Here is an 18,131-nt window from a genome sequence, read left to right as displayed (position 1 = left end):
GGGAAAAGCTATCTTTATTTTCATTTTGTTTTGACTTACTCTAGGGAATTCTATTGGCCTAGAGATAATTTTGCTAGATGGCATTCTCATTTCATATTCCATAGGATCTAAAACACATCGAATGAAAGGGAGTTTAAGAGAAGACGCCAGGGAGTTTTAACGAGGTCCATGGACTGTGAAGACCACATTTGCGAAGAGAGAGAAAAATATGGGTAAGAGAGCTGAATGCCACCCACATGATTTCAGAGGTGAAAAAACTGAAGCAGAGCAGCGAATCTCTTTCTGACGGACAAGATGCAAAACTATAGATCAGGAAATGGTATACTGACCCCTGATATATCTAACATTCTGATAATAAAAATCTTGAATTGGGATTATTTTCAGGAATTGAAATAATGAATGATGACACCTGCATTTAAAAAAATATGATGAACTGTAGATCAAAAAAGATAACCATGCTCCCAAAATATATATCAATATACTCTTCTAGAGTATATAAAAGATATGATTATGACTGTGTTATAGGCTGGAAAACAGAAGCAAAGGAATCAAAAGGATTTGCATAAATCCACTGGGCTAATGTAGATGTGCTAAGAACTTATTACTTACTCCCTAGTCCCTGCTTTTTCTTTTTCAAAGGACTTCTTTACTCATGATTTTTTCAACTGAATGCCTTGAACTCACAAGTGAAGTCATGACTAGCAATGTCAGATAGAAAACACCAACCCTGAACGGAAATGTGGCCCATATCAGACAAGCTCCTTGCACCCATATACTTCAATGCACCATGTCTCATTCATCATTGTACACCTGAAACTTAGCCCAGAGGGTGGCACATGGTAATCTATTTATAAATATTTGTTGAATTGAACTGAAAGGACTTTCTGCCTATATACAGCATGGAAAAGATTCCACCTCTCCAACAAACCGAACGTCTTTTTTGGAAAAAGTGTCACTCTCTGTGCAAGTGAGACAGCTAAGGGCCCATAGTTATAAGCTGCACCTATAAAGGAGATACCCAGTGCTTTAATCCCGCCATTTCCGTCACTGCAGCTAAGCTGTCCTTGCTGCTTACACAGAGTGAGAAGCAGTGGCAATCAAGATCATCCCCTCCAATCACGAATCACTCTCTTTCCTGGCGCTGTATGAAACCAATGGCCCATTGAGTCCCACAGCCCTCCTTTACCCAACCTAGGAACTCTCTTTAGGCTTCCTTTGGGCTCAGCGTTTAACAGGATGAAACGGGGGTCCTTTATTGAGGGCCAGCCCAAGGATCCCAAGCCTGATGAATGTCTCTCCCGCCGACAGGACAGCCCGTCATAACTCACCGAGCGTCCAGGAACCGGGAACGCAGGATCATGACAGCCTCACACGTGCTCTGCTTGAGCTGCATCTGGATGGAGCTGAACTTGCGGTGGATGATACTGACCATCCGCTCGATCTCCTTCGGGGAGATGGGTCTGGTCCGGCTTTGCTCTCGCAGGAGATTCATCACGTGGGTTGTGAACTCGTTGCATGCCTGGAATGGCAGGACAATAAATACCGGGAGATGTTGGGAGTTCGAGCCTCAGCACACACCAGGTCTGTGAAGTTAGGCCGTGTGTGCGTGTGTAAAATGAAAACTGGGATACTTGGTGGAATTTTGTAAAATTAGACGGACAGAATAAATGACTGCCTGGAAATCCCTTTCAGTCCCTGTGTATCTAAGTTTCAGCCTGATGTAGATTTTCCTAAGGGAAAAGAAAATTCTTAATCATATTTTTCTTAATTATTTTTTTCCATTTTACCCAGTGAAAGGCAAGAACATGAATTCTAGTACAAACCCATTTCACCACCCTTATCCCTGTGTGGAGCGAACAGTTAACATGCTTGGCTGCTAACCAATAGGTTGGAGGCTCAAGTCCACCCAGAGGCACCTTGGAAGAAAGGCCTGGTGATCTATTTCTGAAAAAATGGCCATTGAAAAGCCTATGGAGCACAGTTCTACTCTGACACACATGGAGTCATCATGAGTAAGAATCGACTCAATGGCAATTGGTTTTGGCCACCACCTCTGCTTCAATATTAACAGCCAAAGAAAGTTTGAGGTCAAATACACCATGAATTTTCTTCCTTGCCCATTATCTCGATCTAGTAGAGCTTTCAAATATTCAGTTTGGGGATGGATAAACAGCCAAAGGTGTTCAAGTGGAATCTTGGAATTAAAAGCCTTGATAACTTGTCTGGGAGAATTTCTCACGAATCTATTTCTACTTCTGGCTTTAATATAAGAACTTCCTCTTCTGCCGGCCTCCAGAAGATTCACTGTGTCTATACCACAAAGGGAATCTGTCCCCAGGAGCCTTATAGATACAGCATGAAAGCATTATATAAAGTATTTAGCAACTCTCCTTGAAGGAATGAAAACTCCGAAACTATAACACACTGTCGGCACTGGAAGTGAAATTACATTCATTTGTTCCACCTTCTTCTTTTACAGTTGGCAAAGCTGTGGCCCAGAGAGATGAGGGGACTTTTCCAAAGGCACGCAGCAAATGAGGAGCCACAGAGTCAGGGCCTGAACATTTCACATTCCAGGCCAGGGGCTTCCTTCCCTTCCCAGAGTCTGGGCTTGCTGAAATAAAATGCCCCTTTTTTCGGTTACTTTACTTAATATCTATAGTCTGGTTTCCTTAGCTAGACATTCAATAAAATATCTATTCACAGATTAACTCCGAGCAATGTTGTAAAACTGTATTCAATTTGTAACGAAAAAGGCAAGACGATGCTTTGAGATGTGAAGAACCAATGACTCAAAGGACTCCAACTTAATATTAACAGCAGAAACACACTCATTACTGATAACATTGCATTGCCGCTGATTTTACAAATTTGCCAATAACACAGTAACAATAACAGTAATACACATCTACTGTTTATTTCTCTTAAGAAGTCCTTTGAGGTTGCTTGGTTAAAGGTACATAGGCTGTATCTGTGCTGAGGATTGAGAGGCCTGGCTTCTGAATCTGGCTCCATGGGCACTGGGCAATCCCTTCACTACTCGCTACCTCACTGTATTCATCCATTGTTGTTCAGCTGCCATTCAGTCAGCCTCTGACTCATGGTGACCCCATGTACAACAGAACGAAATGCTGCCCAGTCGTGCACCACCCCTGTGATCTGTTGTGGCTGGGATCACTGTGATCCATAGGGTTTTCACTGGCTGATTTTCAGAAGTAGATCACCAGGCCTTTCTTCCTAGCCTGAGTCTGGAAGCTCCAATGAAACCTGTTCAGCATCAGAGCAAGGCAAAAGCCTCCACTGACAGGCAGGTGATGGCTGTACCTGATATGTATCGGTCAGGAATCGAATTCAGAGGTCTCCCACATGAAGGCAAAAATTCTGTCACTGAACTACCAATGCCTCACACTTACTCATCTGAGAATGGTTTTAATCATTCCTAATCCTTTAGCAAAGGACCTCTGGTGGCAAAAATGGTTAAGCACTCAGCTGCTAGCCACAACATTGAACCCACCCATGGCTCCTTGGGAGAAAGACCTGGCGATCTGTTCTCGTAAAGATTACAGCCTAGAAAACCCTATGGGGCAGTTCTACTCATGTCACATGGGGTCACTAAGAGTCGGAATCAGCTCCACAGCACCCAGTAACAACAACAACAACAACAATTCTTTAACAAAGACTAATAGTAATCATGTTCCTATGAAGTGGCATGAGGACCCAGTGAGTCACTCCCATGAAATCAGCAAGTGGGCTGGTTAAGAGCAGAGACTGCTTGGGCTCAGACCCTGCCTCTGGGACTCATTTTGCTGTGGGACCTTTGGCAAGTTACTTAACATCTCTGTACCTTGTTTTCCTCATTTGTAAAAAGAGATGAGTACCTACCTCATAGGGTTGTGGTTAGGGTTACAGGCATTACTATATGTGTGCCTGGCCATAAAGATGGTTGTCATTATTATCTCTTTATACATAGATACTTTAAAAATCCATAATATTATCACGATTGGGTAAGCTTCTCCAGGCCTCAGTTTCCCTCTTGGTAAATCAAAGGTGATTATAAATACTTCCTTTCTACTCTGCAGGCATATGCTGAAGATAAATGAGATCAGGTCCATATAGCATTTTGCTCTCCTTGGTGAAAAGTGCTACATAAACACAAAATGTGTATTATAAGCTTCTCCCCTCCCCAACACCAGCCCCCAACTCTACAACAAAGAGGAGGGAAAAAAACCCAGCAGCAAGTCGGCTGGGGTTCTTTGAGGCCACAGCGTGGGGCGTAGAGTGTTAGGTACATAGCATGCATCTCAACCCTCTTTCTGGGGAAAAGCAGCACCCTGCTGGGCTACAGCCTCCCCCACCTTGTAGGGACTCAAAAGGAGGAGGGGCTGGATGCAAGGAGATATTGTCAAGCGCACCCGCTCTCAGCTGAGAAGCCACAGTTCTTGGCTAATAATAATGTGCTGCATTACGGGGAATAAAAATACTCACAATATCTGATGTTTATTCAGGGCATTTTATCCCAGGGCCCTTTCTGTTCTGCCATAAACAGACAGTGGAGTTGTTTCACCCACTGCTGAGGTGGAGCAAAGCAGCTGCTGAACAGCTGCTCAGGAATATGCAGCAGAGAGCAGAGAAGAGTTCCAAGTCCACTTTAGATGGACAGAACGTAAGGATTCAGATCGTTCCAGCACCTGAACTACCCTCGTCTCCTCCTCAGCCCCCTGAGCTAGGTAGCTTCAGAAGCTGCACTGTGAGGTCAGGTGTTCGAAACGCACCAGTCACATGAATACCTGGGGTTACAACCATGTAATTAAATAGAATTCTCACAGACTGAAAGTTTCTGTGACAGAGAAGACTGCTGTTATAAAAGAGTCACTTTTCCAAGAGCTAACCCTCAAGCTGCCTCCGTAGGGCTAAGGAATTTCGGAAAGGAGACTTCCCAGGTAGGCAACAAGGATGTTCCTGGGAGCCTCAGACTAAAGAGAATCTCTCTTAGAAAATCTTAGTTAAGGTCTTAGACATCCTGCACTCTTTATGCCCAGCTTCTTCCTTTACTTCTTCAAATTGGATCTGGCTGCCAACCTCATCAACAAAAGTAATCGAGATCATAGAGCCTTCTCAGTTTCCTGAATTCAACTAGCTCTACATAGTTTAGCATTAAAGCTTTACCCACTCAATGCCCCGACAGCATTATTTACAAAAGCTGAAGAACCTGTAAAGCTACAAGAGCATCATTTTTTTTTTAATAGCACTTGGGATAAAATTTAGGTTTCTGACATCATGGCTTGATTTAATAGGATATGTCAGCTCTTAAATATCTTCGCTACCAACATGATCTGCTGAAAAAGTGTTTTAACAACCTCATTTAAGGAATAAAATAATTTCCTTCCTTTCTTTCTAATGAAAGTCTCTGGAAGCCTTTTTTATTTAATAACCTCAGGGTGAAACAATGGCTGATTCAGGTATTTTTTGTTTTGTTTTGTTTTGAGAGGGGTCGGGGTAGGGAAGGCTATGATCTCTAACTACCAGAAAAGCAATTTTGTGGTTATCTGCCACCACCATACCAAATACAAAACAAAACAAATAAAAAACAATGGAATCGGCCATTAAATAGTGGATTTTGTAATTTCATATAGGTGCTACTGAAATAGAGAGTGACATTTTTATTTTACTGAGGTTTCCTATTTATAAAAAAGCTCCCATGAGGAATTTTTATAGAAAAATGAAGAGGATATATTTCTTAGACACACTAGCTAAAAGGTTAATGGCATAATTTCCCTACAATCTGCTATTTACTATAATTAACAATACAGCTACTAATATTAATAAATTATTAAGCACCTATGGTGTGCCAGGTTGGATTCAGTTCTTATGTTGAAAATGTCCACGTACATATATATATGTAAGGAAATGATTGTCTCTGTAGTTTTAAAAATATAATAAATACAGATTACTGCTACACTTACATAATTTGCTCTGTACTGATGGAGTTTTTTTCCTTGAGTTTGCAATTCCCAACATCTTTATTACTGAGAATAGGTAGCCATGAGAAGTTTCTAAAGGTGACAATTTTTATCACTAGCCTCTTTTAGGTACCAGTGTCCAAAGAACGAAGAGAGAGGATGAGCTGGTTAACTCACAGTCTACAGAAGTCCACATCCTCTTACTAAGCAGAGTTAAGCGTTGTTCCAATCACAGCCCTTGGGCTTAGAGTCAAAAACTGAATTCTAGGGCAAACTCTGTCCTTGACTGGATGTATGACCTCAGATACATCACTTAACCTCTCTGACTTCCATTTGGTCACCTGTATCGTCTGTCAGTTTGTCCTGCTGTGGTGGTTTGAGTGTTGCCATGATGGTGGAAGCTATGCCACTGGTATTTAAAATACCAGCAGGGTCACCCATGGTGGACAGGTTTCAGCGGAGCTTCTGGACTAAGATAGACTAGGAAGAAGGACATGGCAAAATACTCCTAAAAAAAAAAAAAGAAAAAGACCAGTGAAAACCTTATGAATAGCAGCAGGACATTGTTTGATAGTGCCGGAAGATGAGCCCCTCAGGTTGGAAGGCACTCAAAAGACGACTGGGGAAGAGCTGTCTCCTCAAAGTAGAGTGGCCATTAACGATATGGATGGAGTAAAACTTTTGAGATCTTCATTTGCTGATGTGGCACGACTCAAAATGAGAAGAAACAGCTGCAAACATCCATTAATAATCAGAACGTGAAATGTACAAAGTATGAATGTAGGAAAATTTGGAAGTCATAAAAAATGAAATGGAATGCATAGATAGATATCCTGGGCATTAGTGAGCTGAAATAGAATGTTCTGGCCATTTTGAATCAGACAATCATGGCCTACTTTGCTGGGAATGACAATTTGAAGAGGAATGGCGTTGCATTTATTGTCAAAAAGAACATTTCAAGATCTATTGTGAAGTATAACGCTATCAGTGATAGGATAATATCCATACGCTTACAAGCAAGACCAGTTAATATGACTATGATTCAAATTTACAAACCAACCACTAATGTCAAAGATGAAGAAATTAAATATTTTTACCAACTTCCATAGTCTGAAATTGATCAAATGTGCAATCAAGATGCTCTAATAATTACTAGTGATTGCAATGCAAGAGTTGGAAACAAGGTAGAAGGATCAGTAGTCAGAAAATATGGCCTTCATGATAGAAATGATGTCAGAGATTGCATGATAGAATTTTGCAAGACCAATGACTTATTCATTAAAAAACGTTTTTTTCAACAACACAAACAGTGACTACACATGTGGACCTTGCCAGATACAATACACAGAAATCAAATCAACTACATGTTTGGAAACAGGTGATGAAGAAGCTCAATATCATCAGTTAGAACAAGGCCAGGGGCCAACTGTGGAACAGACCATCAGTTGCTCATATGCAAGTTCAGGTTGAAGCTGAAGAAAGTTAAGTTCACAAGAGCCAAAGTACAACCTTGAGTATATCCCACCTGACTTTAGAGATCATCTCAAGAATAGATTTGATGCACTGAACACTAATGACTGAAGACCAGACAAGTTGTGGGATGACACCAAGGGCATCATACATGAAGAAAGCAAAATGTCGTTAAAAAGACAGGAAAGAAAGAAAAGACCAAAATGGATGTCAGAAGAGACTCTGAAACTTGCTCTCAAATGTAGAGTAGCTAAAGAGAATGAAAGAAATGATGAAGTAAAAGAGCTGAACACAAGATTTCAAAGGATGGCTCAAGAAGACAAAGTAAAGTAATGAAATGTGCAAAGAGCTAGAGTTAGAAAACCAAAAGGGAAGAACACACTCAGTATTTCTAAAGCTGAAAGAACTAAAGAAAAAATTTTAAGCTTCTAGTTGCAATACTGAAGGATTCTATAAGCAAAATATTGAACGATGCAGGAAGCATCAAAAGAAGATGGAAGAAATACAAAGAGTCACTGTACCAAAAAGAAGTGGTCGAAGTTCAACCATTTCAGGAGGTGCGTATGATCAAGAACTGATGGCATCAAAAGAAGAAGTCCAAGCTGCACAGCTCCAGGAATTGACAGAATACCATTTGAGATGTTTCAACAAATGGATGCAATGCTGGAAGTGCTCACTTGTCCATGCCAAGAAATCTGGAAGACAGCTACCTGGCCAACCGACTGGACGAGATCCATATTTGTGCCCATTCCAAGGAAAGGTGATCCAGGAGAATGAGGAAATTATTGAACAATACCATTAATATCACATGCCAGTAAAATTTTGCAGAAGATAATTCAAAGGCAGTTGCAACAGTACATTGACAAGGAACTGTAAGAAATTCAAGCTGGATTCAGAAGAGGATGTAGAAGGCGGGATATCATTGCTGACGTCAGATGGATCTTGGCTGAAAGCAGAGAATTGCAGAAAGATGTTTACCTGTGTTTTACTGACTATGTAAGGCATTCGACTGTATGGATCATAACAAATTATGGATAACACTGTACAGAATAGGAAATTCTAGAACACTTAATTGTGCTCATGTGAAACTGTACACAGATCAAGTGGCAGTCATTTGAACAGAACAAAGGGATACTGCATGGTTTAAAATCAGGAAAGGTGCGCATTGGGGTTGTATGCTTTCACCATATTTATTCAATTTGTATGCTGAGCAAATAATCTGAGAGCCTGGACTATGAAGAATGCAGCATCAGGTCTGGTGGAAGACTCACTAACAATCTGCAATATGAAGATGACACAACCTTGCTTGCTGAAAGTGAGGAGGACTTGAAGCACTTACTGATGAAGATCACAGAGACCACAGCCTTCAGTATGGATTACATCTCAACATAAAGAAAACAAAAATCCTCACAACTGGGCCAATAAGCAACATCATGATAAACAGAGAAAATACTGAAGTTGTCAAGGATTTTATTTTACTTGCATCCACAATCAACATCCATGAAAGCAGCAGTCAAGAAATCAAAGGACGCATTGCACTGGGCAAATCTGCTGCAAAAATCTCTTTGAAGTTTTAAAAAGATGTCACTTTGAGGACTAAGTTGCACCTGACCCAAGCCATGGTATTTCCAATCACCTTATATATGCATGCAAGAGCTGGACAATGAATAAGAAAGAGCGAAGAAGAATTGATACCTTTGGATTATGGTTTTGGTGAAAAATACTGAATATACCATGGACTGCTAGAAGAACAAACAAATCTGCCTTGGAAGAAGTTCAGCCAGAATGTTCCTTAGAAGAAGCAAGGATGGTGAGACTTCATCTCATGTACTTTGGACATCTTATTAGAAGGGATCAGTCCCTGGAGAAGGACATTATGCTTTGTAAAGTAGAAGGTCAGTGAAAAAGAGGAAGACCCTCAACGAGAGGGTTGACAAAGTGGCTGTAACAATGGGCTCAAACGTAGCAACGATTGTGAAGATGGTGCAGAACTGGGCAATGTGTTGTTCAGTTGTACACAGGACCACTAAAAGTCGGAACCGACTGGATAGCACCTAACAAGAACACCACCAAAATGGATGACAACAGTACCTGTGCTGGGTAGCCAACCACAAAATTGCCTTTGAGGATCAAGTGCAATTATGTCAGCCAAGTGTTTGGTAAATGGTAACATGCGATTGAAATAGAGTATTGCTGTTGAGTTTCTACTCATTTCAGGTGAGGATGGAAGAGTGACGAGGGGGTTTAAATCAGTAAATGAAGAAAACAATTAGTTCTTCTATGTTGCCGGCAACCCATGCTAAGCATAAAGCCGGTTTTCAACACCTTCCTGCCTAACATCCATTCCATTATGTGTCTAGCGGGGGAACTCACACTGGGCTCTTCTTATGGCTATGGAGTCTGTCACGAGTTAGCCTGGACGCCAAGTCTAGGGAGGCTGCTGTGCTAAAGGTTAGATGAAGGCGAAATAGGAAGAACACAGAGTAGGAAGAACTCAAGAAGCCAGGCAGGAGTCTTCATAGAAAATGTCCCCTCCTCTCTTCCCAAGCTATCCCATTAGGTGAGGGCAGATTCTCAAATTCTCACATGATGGTCCAGGTGTGGGGAACCATCATGGATCAGTCAACTACATGAGCTCAGCATGTCCTGGGATGTGGGGAAGTTTCTACATTTGCCAACACTGGGGCAAGAACACTTCTTTCACAAGGTGAAGGACTCATGGGTTCTCACCACAAGCTTACTTTTACATTCCTCCCCGTGAACACCCCCTACACCTTATCTGATGGTGGAATTTTACAACGCTTGGTTTCAAGCTTAACAGCAATTTTATCTTCCTCATAAAAGAGGGAACTTTGTAAAAATCCATTTCAGAAGTAAATGGAGTGCAATAATAGAACTTTCTTCACTTTAAATTTTAAAACATCTATTTCTATTTTAAAATTTAAATTTTCTATTAAGTTTGCTTTAGCCTTCTACCTAGGCAGTCAGGAGTAGACTACAAAAAGGTCTTTTACCTTTTGCATTTTCCTCCCTTATTTTATGGATCTCGAAAAAAAAGAAACAAAGAAAAGAAGCCCAGAAACTTAACAATTTAATGAAAGTAAGTTAACTGTAGAACTTCAGGACCATGGTGAAAACATACATATTTGTCAGCTAACTGAAAAGAGGAAAGATGGATATTACTGGACTCCTAATAAAGTAGCATTGCGCACAGTCCCCCAAGGAAATAGCATTAATATATAAATTCAGGTGTGTGAGTTGGGAGGCGTGATGCATCTTTAGCAGAAAGAGCTCTATTAAAATAATAAGAATACCTTACATTTATATTTTGTTGTTAGTTGTCATCAAGTTGGCCCCCAACTCATGGTGACCCTATGTACAACAGGATCAGACCACTGTGATACACAGGGGTTTCAATGGCTGATTTTTTTTGGAAAGATTGCCAGAACTTTCTTCCTAGTCTGTCTTAGTCTGGAAGCTCCATGGAAACCTCTTCAGCATCGTAGCAACATGCAAGCCTCCATTGACAGATGGGTCGTGGTGCTGATTGAGATGCATTGGCCAGGAACCGAACCTGGGTCTCCAATATTGAAGACGAGAATTCTACCACTGAACCACCAGTGTCCACTTACATTTATATGCTGCTTTATAACATAAAAGGCCTATCTCATCCTTTCCTTTATTTGATTTTTATGACACTGTGATCTCTTTGACCCGAGTCTACCACTCTTTGCCATATACCACCAGCTGTCAGGGTAGGGTACGCAGAACAATGGGTCACACAGACAGCCCGTAGAGGGCCAGGATTGGAGTCCACATCCACCTGACTCCAGGGGCTCTCCTGAGTCCTTCTACTCTTTCTGTAGAAGGAGGTGTATACCATACACTAGGTAAAAAGGAGAACATGTATGATTCTCAGTTGAACAGAGTCTGGGCAAAGTAAGGGACTTTAAGTCCAAGTCTTACCATCCTTTCCCATGGACCCCTGGAAGATCAGGAATCGTCCTAGATAAGGAACAAGCACAAGCCAGAGAAAACCTCTTTCCTCCCCACAGGCCAGGTGGTGACTCTGCTAATGACCTATCTCTCTGACAAGACCTGATACTGCATGCCACGGGCAAATGTACCAGGAGTTCAAGGTACTGCTGCAGTGTTTCTTACTTTGACTATGAACGTTTCTGGAAATCATCATTTACATCTTCACGAATTTTTTAAAATACTTTTATCACTAGGTGGGGTCAACTTGATGGCAACCGGTTGGTTGCAGCCCTGGTGGCACAGTGGTTAAGAGCTATGGCCGCTAACCAAAAGTTCGAATCCACCAGCCACTCCTTGGAAATGCTATGGAGCAGTTCTACTCTGTCCCATAGGAGTTAGAGATGACTCGATGGCAATGGGTCTTTTGGTTTGGTTGGTTAGTTGGCTGGTTGGTACCACCAGCTTGCCCAGTTTTTAATAGTTGAGACCTGAGATTACTTGGACTCAAGTTCTGAGAGTGGCTCTGTGGTTAGGCAGGAAACGTTGGACACAATAATGCTGGTGTCTAGGAATGACTGGTTCCCCTCAATCTCTGTGCAAGCCCCCGAGTTTTCTGTTTCCTCCACCTTGTCCTAAAGGACACAAGCGCAGAGACCCCTCACGCTGTGGTTACCTGCTCATATTTCTCCAGCTCTGTGTGGTAGATTTGTCTGATCTGTGAGAGTTTGGCTCTGTAGTCGGAATGCTCCACTGAGTTGTCTGAACCTGCCCCTCCAGAAGCCGCCGCCGCTGCCGCTGCCGCCGCCGAACCGCCACCCTTCTCGGGGCCTGCGACCCCTTCTGCTAACAGCATGTTGTCCAGCCGCATCAGCTGGGGGTCTGTTGGTTCCTCTTCCTGCGCTCCCCGGATACTCAAAACTACAGGGAAAGACAAAGAGAAGGCGGAACGTTAACAGTACCCCAAGGGAGAAAAAGTCAAGAACAACAACAAACAATTGTGCTATTTGGCTAAACAGACATCCAAATTCCTTGCAATATGTCATTTAAGGAACTGAAAGGGTGAGAAAATGCAAAGAGATTTGCTTCATACCCCAAATGAATTTTAATAGAATATAACTTTACCTCCATCCCCAAACTGTGAAGTTTCAATTAAAAAAAAAAGCATTTTTGTCTTTGTCTTTCATTTTGAGGTTTCTGTGAGTCTATGGTTTAGACATTTGTTGATTTTCTTTGTAATGTTTGGTCGGCCTAAACTTTCATTTCCACAACAACCGAAGCCAGGTAGATCCAGCTAATCTGGTGTCAAATCTGTAAACCTTTCTCCTGGACTAGCAGAGAGTTTGGAGACATCTGACACAGCAAGAATGCAAACTGGCCCTTGAGGAGGGAATTCAGTCTCCAAAAACTGAGATCTGTGGCAGGTGTCCAAGGACTCTGTCCTGTCAGAAGCAAGGTGAGGCCTCCTTCACAAGGGGCTCCCCCACAGGCTCAGAGAGGCCAGCATTCTGGTGGGGCTCAGGCTCAGATCAATGAGATGCCACTTTTTATTAAAACATCACGACCATTTATGGGGGAGGTAATTTGGACTCAAAGAGATCAAGTGATTGAGCACGTCAGCAGGAGAGCTAAGTGGTCTCTCTTTACTACCATCACACAACCTGCCATTAAAAAATCACTCATCTAAATCCAGGTTTGTGGTCAGCAGTCAAGTCTTTGTTGAGAGGAAATAGGAAAAGAGCTTTCAATTTAAAAAAAAAAAAATCAACGACGATTTTTGAGAAGGGTAAGGTAGGAAGGAAGTGATCAAAGGCAGAGGCAGAAGGCACTTAGTGCTCACGTTTGGGGAAGGAGCTGGCAGGGTCTCAGCGGCCACAGGATCCACAACACTAGAGTAATCGGAGAGGCAAGAGCTGTTTCGGGGCAGAGTGCATCTGCTGAGCCTCATGGGCTGTGGCCAGTTCCAGTTGTCTCCCAACCCTACAAGGCAGCCCCGCCAGGTTGTGACAGGGAAGGTGGCTATGAGCCCAATCTGAGGGGACATCTAGATGTTCCGGGCATTCCACCATGTATAATACCAGCATAACTGCTGGCTGTGCCCACCTGCTCCTGCTTCTAACAAGCATGACAAGAAGCAACCTCGAAAGTTGTTCAGGAGGAAATGCCAATTCCTATTCTGATAGGCAAACTACAGCATTGCTTTCATGAAACCCGAGTAGTCCTGTGGCGTGCCAGGCCACACACGCACGCACACTGCATGCACGCACACTCGCTCACACTCGCTTGCTCAAGGGCTAGAATAAAAGGCACGGGGGAGGGACGCTTGCTCGTTGATGAAGGAGGAAAGAATAGGGCTGAAAGAAGGGAAGAAGAAGGGAAGGAGGAAAGAAGGGAGCCCACACCCACACATAAACCACCAACAGTTCAGGACCCTAGCTCTTCGCATTTCATACCTGAGTTTTTAATATTCAGCTGCAGTAAAATAAATTTAGTATAGTGGTGATGGTGCAGAGTTAGAGGATCACTGGGATTTATTTTGTGGACTCTTTTTTCCCTCCAATGAAATCCTTCTTTTATAGACTCAGCAGATAGGAAACTATCCCTTTGACTGATCTTTGAATAATGAAGATTTGGACACTATTCTGCTCCTTGAATTTATTTACTCAAATCTCCAAAGTCCTCTGAAGAAAATATCACCAACAAAGAAAGTAATTGAATGCTATTATACCTGAATTGGAGCCCTGGTGGCGAAGTGGTTAAGAGCTCAGCTGCTAACCAAAAGGTTGGCAGTTCGACTCCACCAGCTGCAACTTGGAAACCCTATGGGGCAGTTCTACTCTGTCCTATAGGGTCGCTATGAGTCGGAATCGACTCGGAAGGCAATGGGTTTGGCTTTTTTTGGTTTTATATCTGAACTAAGAAGCCCCAGTGGTGTAAACGGTCAAGTGCTCGGCTGCTTAACCGAAAGGCTAGCAGTTTGAATCCACCCAGCAGCTCCATGGGAGAAAGACCTGGTGATGTGTAAAGACTACAGCCAAGAAAACCCTATACGGCGGTTCTACTCGTCAGATGGGGTTGCTATGGCTTGAAATCAACTCGACAGCACCACCCCCACCACTAACATACCCAAATTACTGAACACCAGTCCCTAACAGTGCTAGAAAGACTCAGACCCTCCAAGTGCTGGGATCAGGGTCGGGCAACCCCTTCTTCCTTGCCTCTACCTCTAACGAATTCTCCAAGGTAAGGGCGTTTGTTTGTGGAGTTTATGGGCGTTTCTCTTTATTTAGTGAGTTTTAATTGCTTTTCCAACAAAGGTATTCGTGAGCCATTTAAAAATGAAAAAAAAAAAAAAAATTACCCCTGAACCACTCTTAATAAACTAATGTAATTGTTTCACTTTAGCTTGGTCATTAAAAAAATTGTGCTGGGGCAAAATTCTACTCTCTCATCTACCACCATGGCTGCCGAGAAAATTTCGTGAGGAGTGAGGCTGTTAACACTTGAGCTGGGAGGGAATGACTCCAAACGGGTCCTCTTGTTTACTCCATAACCAGTCTTTCTGGCATGGTCTCAACAATGGTGAACCCATTGCTGGCGAGTCGATTCTGACTCATAGTGACCGTATCGGACAGAGAAGAACTGCCCCATAGGGTTTCCAAGGAGCGGCTGGTGGATTCCAGCTGCTGACCTTTCAGTTAACAGTTGAATGCTTAACCACTGCACCACCAGGGCTCCCCCTCAACAATGGTAGCAAAGAAAAAAAGAACCATGTAGAGCTAGCAGAGGCACTGCCTGCCTGAGATGAGCCCAAGGACTTCACCCCTCCTCCCATCTCACTGATGCCTAAAACTGCTCCTCCACTTCATTAGTTTGTTCCTCTGGCAAGATCCACTTCATTCTGAGAGAAGTAAGAGAGGCAGAGAGGTAGGCATTCACAGACCTAAGTTCTGGTCCTAGTTCCTCCAGGTGCTGAGTATGAGACCTTGAGCATGTTACCATACCTAACAGATACCTCTGAAAATGGTTTCCCTTTCTGGCCCCGCTCAGTTTTACCCACATCCATGTTCCACCTTTTTTTTCCCTTTTTTAAAACGATCAATGTGAAGTACAAATTATCCATACAAACTCTATACATCTACCTAATTAATATGTTTCTTGGCTTTGAAATCTAACTGGTTTTAAATAAAACAATAAGGACAATTGCTAAGGCTGTCAAAGGACACCAGTGGCAGGCTTCGGCAGCGGGGCACTGAAAGGACTGGATACAGCCCACTCTGAGCTGACCGTTTCTTTTTCTCCAGGTACGAAGTGATACTTTTGAGGAAAAAACACAATAAGGGTGTTAGCATTTCACTTAGTTTTACATCATTGTACGAATTGTGTAAGTTAATACTCTTTATAAAGAAATATGAATTCATTAAGATTTAATATAGGGGGCACTGGCTGGAGCTCTGGTTGCATAGTGGTTAAGAGCTACAGCTGCTAACCAAAAGGTCAGCAGTTTGAATCCACCAGCTGCTCCTTGGAAACCCTATGGGGCAGTTCTGCTCTGTCCTATAGGGTCACTATGAGTCGGAATCGACTTGGCAGCAAGGGGTTTGGTTTTTCTGGTTTTGGTGGTTCAGTGGTGGAATTCTCGCCTTCAACTGGGAGACCAGGTTTGACGCCAATGTACCTCAAGTGCGGCCACCACTCATCTGTTTATGGAGGTTTGCATGAGCACTGGTGGCACAGTGGTTAAGAGCTTGGCTGCTAACTAAAAGGTTGGCAGTTCAAATCCACCAGCCGCTCCTTGGAAACCCTATGGGGCAGATCTACTCTGTCCTATAGGGTTGTTATGAGTCAGAATGGACTCGAGGGCAATGAGGTTTTTTTTTTTTAAATGATGCTGAACAGTTGTCATTGAAGCTTCCAAACTAAGATTAACTAGGAAGAAAGACCTGGAGACCTACTTTTGAAAATCAGACCATGAAAACCCTATGGATTATAAGGGTACAGCACCGGGCAGTGTTTTGTTCTGTTGTGTATGGAATCACGTAAGTTGGGGGCCAACTCAATGGCAGCTAGCAACGAAAAGACTTAATATAATTGATTCCTAAACGTGCCCAATAAGTAATTGGTGTGATAGAAATACAATGCACCATGACATAAATGTTGCTTGTGTTTGCACCCATAAATATCCCCCAAACCAGAGATCTGAAGAAAATACAGTAAAATAATGAAAAGATTAAGAATAAAAAACCAACAGTCTTCTCCAAATAACATTCTTCAAATTATACTCAAATCATTACAAAAACAGAAAATAAGAGATATATGAGGACAAAAATAAAACAAAACTGAAAGAAAAAAAGGAGCAATATAAACGGGAGAAAACCTTAAAAGAAAACCCTCATCTCCCACTACCTCACGTGAATATTCTGGTTCTGTGGACTTGGGCTGTGCTGATATGGTCTGAGGTGGGCAGGGATGGACTAATAACAAAACCACACACGTGTATCTACCCAGCGCTAGGCTCCTAATGTGTCCCTATAAAAATGGGTGTTGGGATTCACCAACATTGAAACTGTTCAGCTAGTCAGTTTAAAAAAAAAAAAAATTCTCACCAACATTAAATAAATAAATGGAAAGGGTGATACATCTAAGCAGAGCTGATGCTACCTATTTATTGCCTGAAGCCAGCACTCTGGCAAGTAGGAGACAAAATGATTATTTAAAAGCTCCTTTTTATCTGCGCCGCACCATGCAAGACTCAAATGAACCTTTCGCCAGGACACCAGAGATGTTAACACTCATCCTCCAAGATCCAATTTCAACCAGCGGAGCTGTTACCTAATCCAGCAACCATCACAAACGATCAGGTTCCCGCTTCCCTGATGGGTGCCCTCGCAGCCCCTCCCTCTCCCTCCGCCCTCCTCAACCTACAGCTTCTCCGGAAACCGGCTTTAAAGGGCCAAATCCGTGTTTATGTCAGTGAATATTGGGTTTTAATACGGTCAGGCCTGTGGACTTCCATGACCAAATATATATATGTATGTACAGATACTCAATTGCAGTGAATTCACGCTATGTCCAAAGAGGGTCTCCCATCACGGTATTTGACTTGTTTGGTAATAGTTCTTAAAGAAGGAGTTTCCGTCTCACAAATCTATCCGTTCATGTAAGAGACCAGTCAAGACAGGTAAGTGATTTATATAGAAACTGTCACAAGCCCTTTAAAAAGCATCTGATGTCACGTCCACCTTGCTGCCATCGCCTGCCCTGGGGTTAATTCTTTGGTAAAACTCCCGAGATAAGGGAACTGTCACAGCACTGTCGGAGCTGTCCTCACAACTGGCCTCCTGCTGTTTTATTTATTTATTTATTTTTCTTCACACGAGGAGAAAAACAAACCAAAGCCAAAGGCATATTCAAGATCCGTGGCAGGAGGGCTGCGTGTGGGTTGTTTTGTCCTTGCCTGAGCCCGTGGACCCGGAGCAGCTCCAGCCGACTCCCACAAGAGGGCACTCTTTCTTCACGGGAGGGCTGGTTCGCCTTGGAGGGCCAGCCTGTCTCCAGTCTCCAGGTTAGCCTGGATGGAAATACCCTGCTTAGATTCAAACTTCTACAGGTGGGGCAAGTAGGGAAGAAAGGAGGGTAGACATACCGAAAGGGCTGTCTTCAGATTTGGGCGGCAGTCGAGGGGCCCAAGGCCGAGATGAGATGGGGGGGGAGAGAGAGAGAGAG

The 18,131-nt window shown here is 42.8% G+C and overlaps 1 protein-coding gene across 4 annotated transcripts in view; it reads right to left on the bottom strand.

Annotated features, from left to right (window-relative positions):
- The window catches only part of PBX1 (PBX homeobox 1), a 340,115-nt gene that overhangs the window by 56,395 nt on the left and 265,589 nt on the right, over window positions 1-18,131 (bottom strand). For all 4 annotated transcript variants that reach the window (XM_004385761.2, XM_023740021.1, XM_004385759.2 and 1 more), the window contains 2 exons: window positions 12,082-12,326; window positions 1,329-1,519 (listed from right to left, as the gene is read on the bottom strand). In XM_004385761.2, the coding sequence (XP_004385818.1) occupies window positions 1,329-1,519; window positions 12,082-12,326 (436 nt within the window). The remainder of the gene's footprint in view (window positions 1-1,328; window positions 1,520-12,081; window positions 12,327-18,131) is intronic.

This window comes from Trichechus manatus, unplaced genomic scaffold (genome assembly GCF_000243295.1).
Source record: "Trichechus manatus latirostris isolate Lorelei unplaced genomic scaffold, TriManLat1.0 scaffold00145, whole genome shotgun sequence".
In the NCBI taxonomy this organism is placed as follows: Eukaryota; Metazoa; Chordata; class Mammalia; order Sirenia; family Trichechidae; genus Trichechus; species Trichechus manatus.
This window is presented reverse-complemented; position numbering and strand designations above follow the sequence as displayed.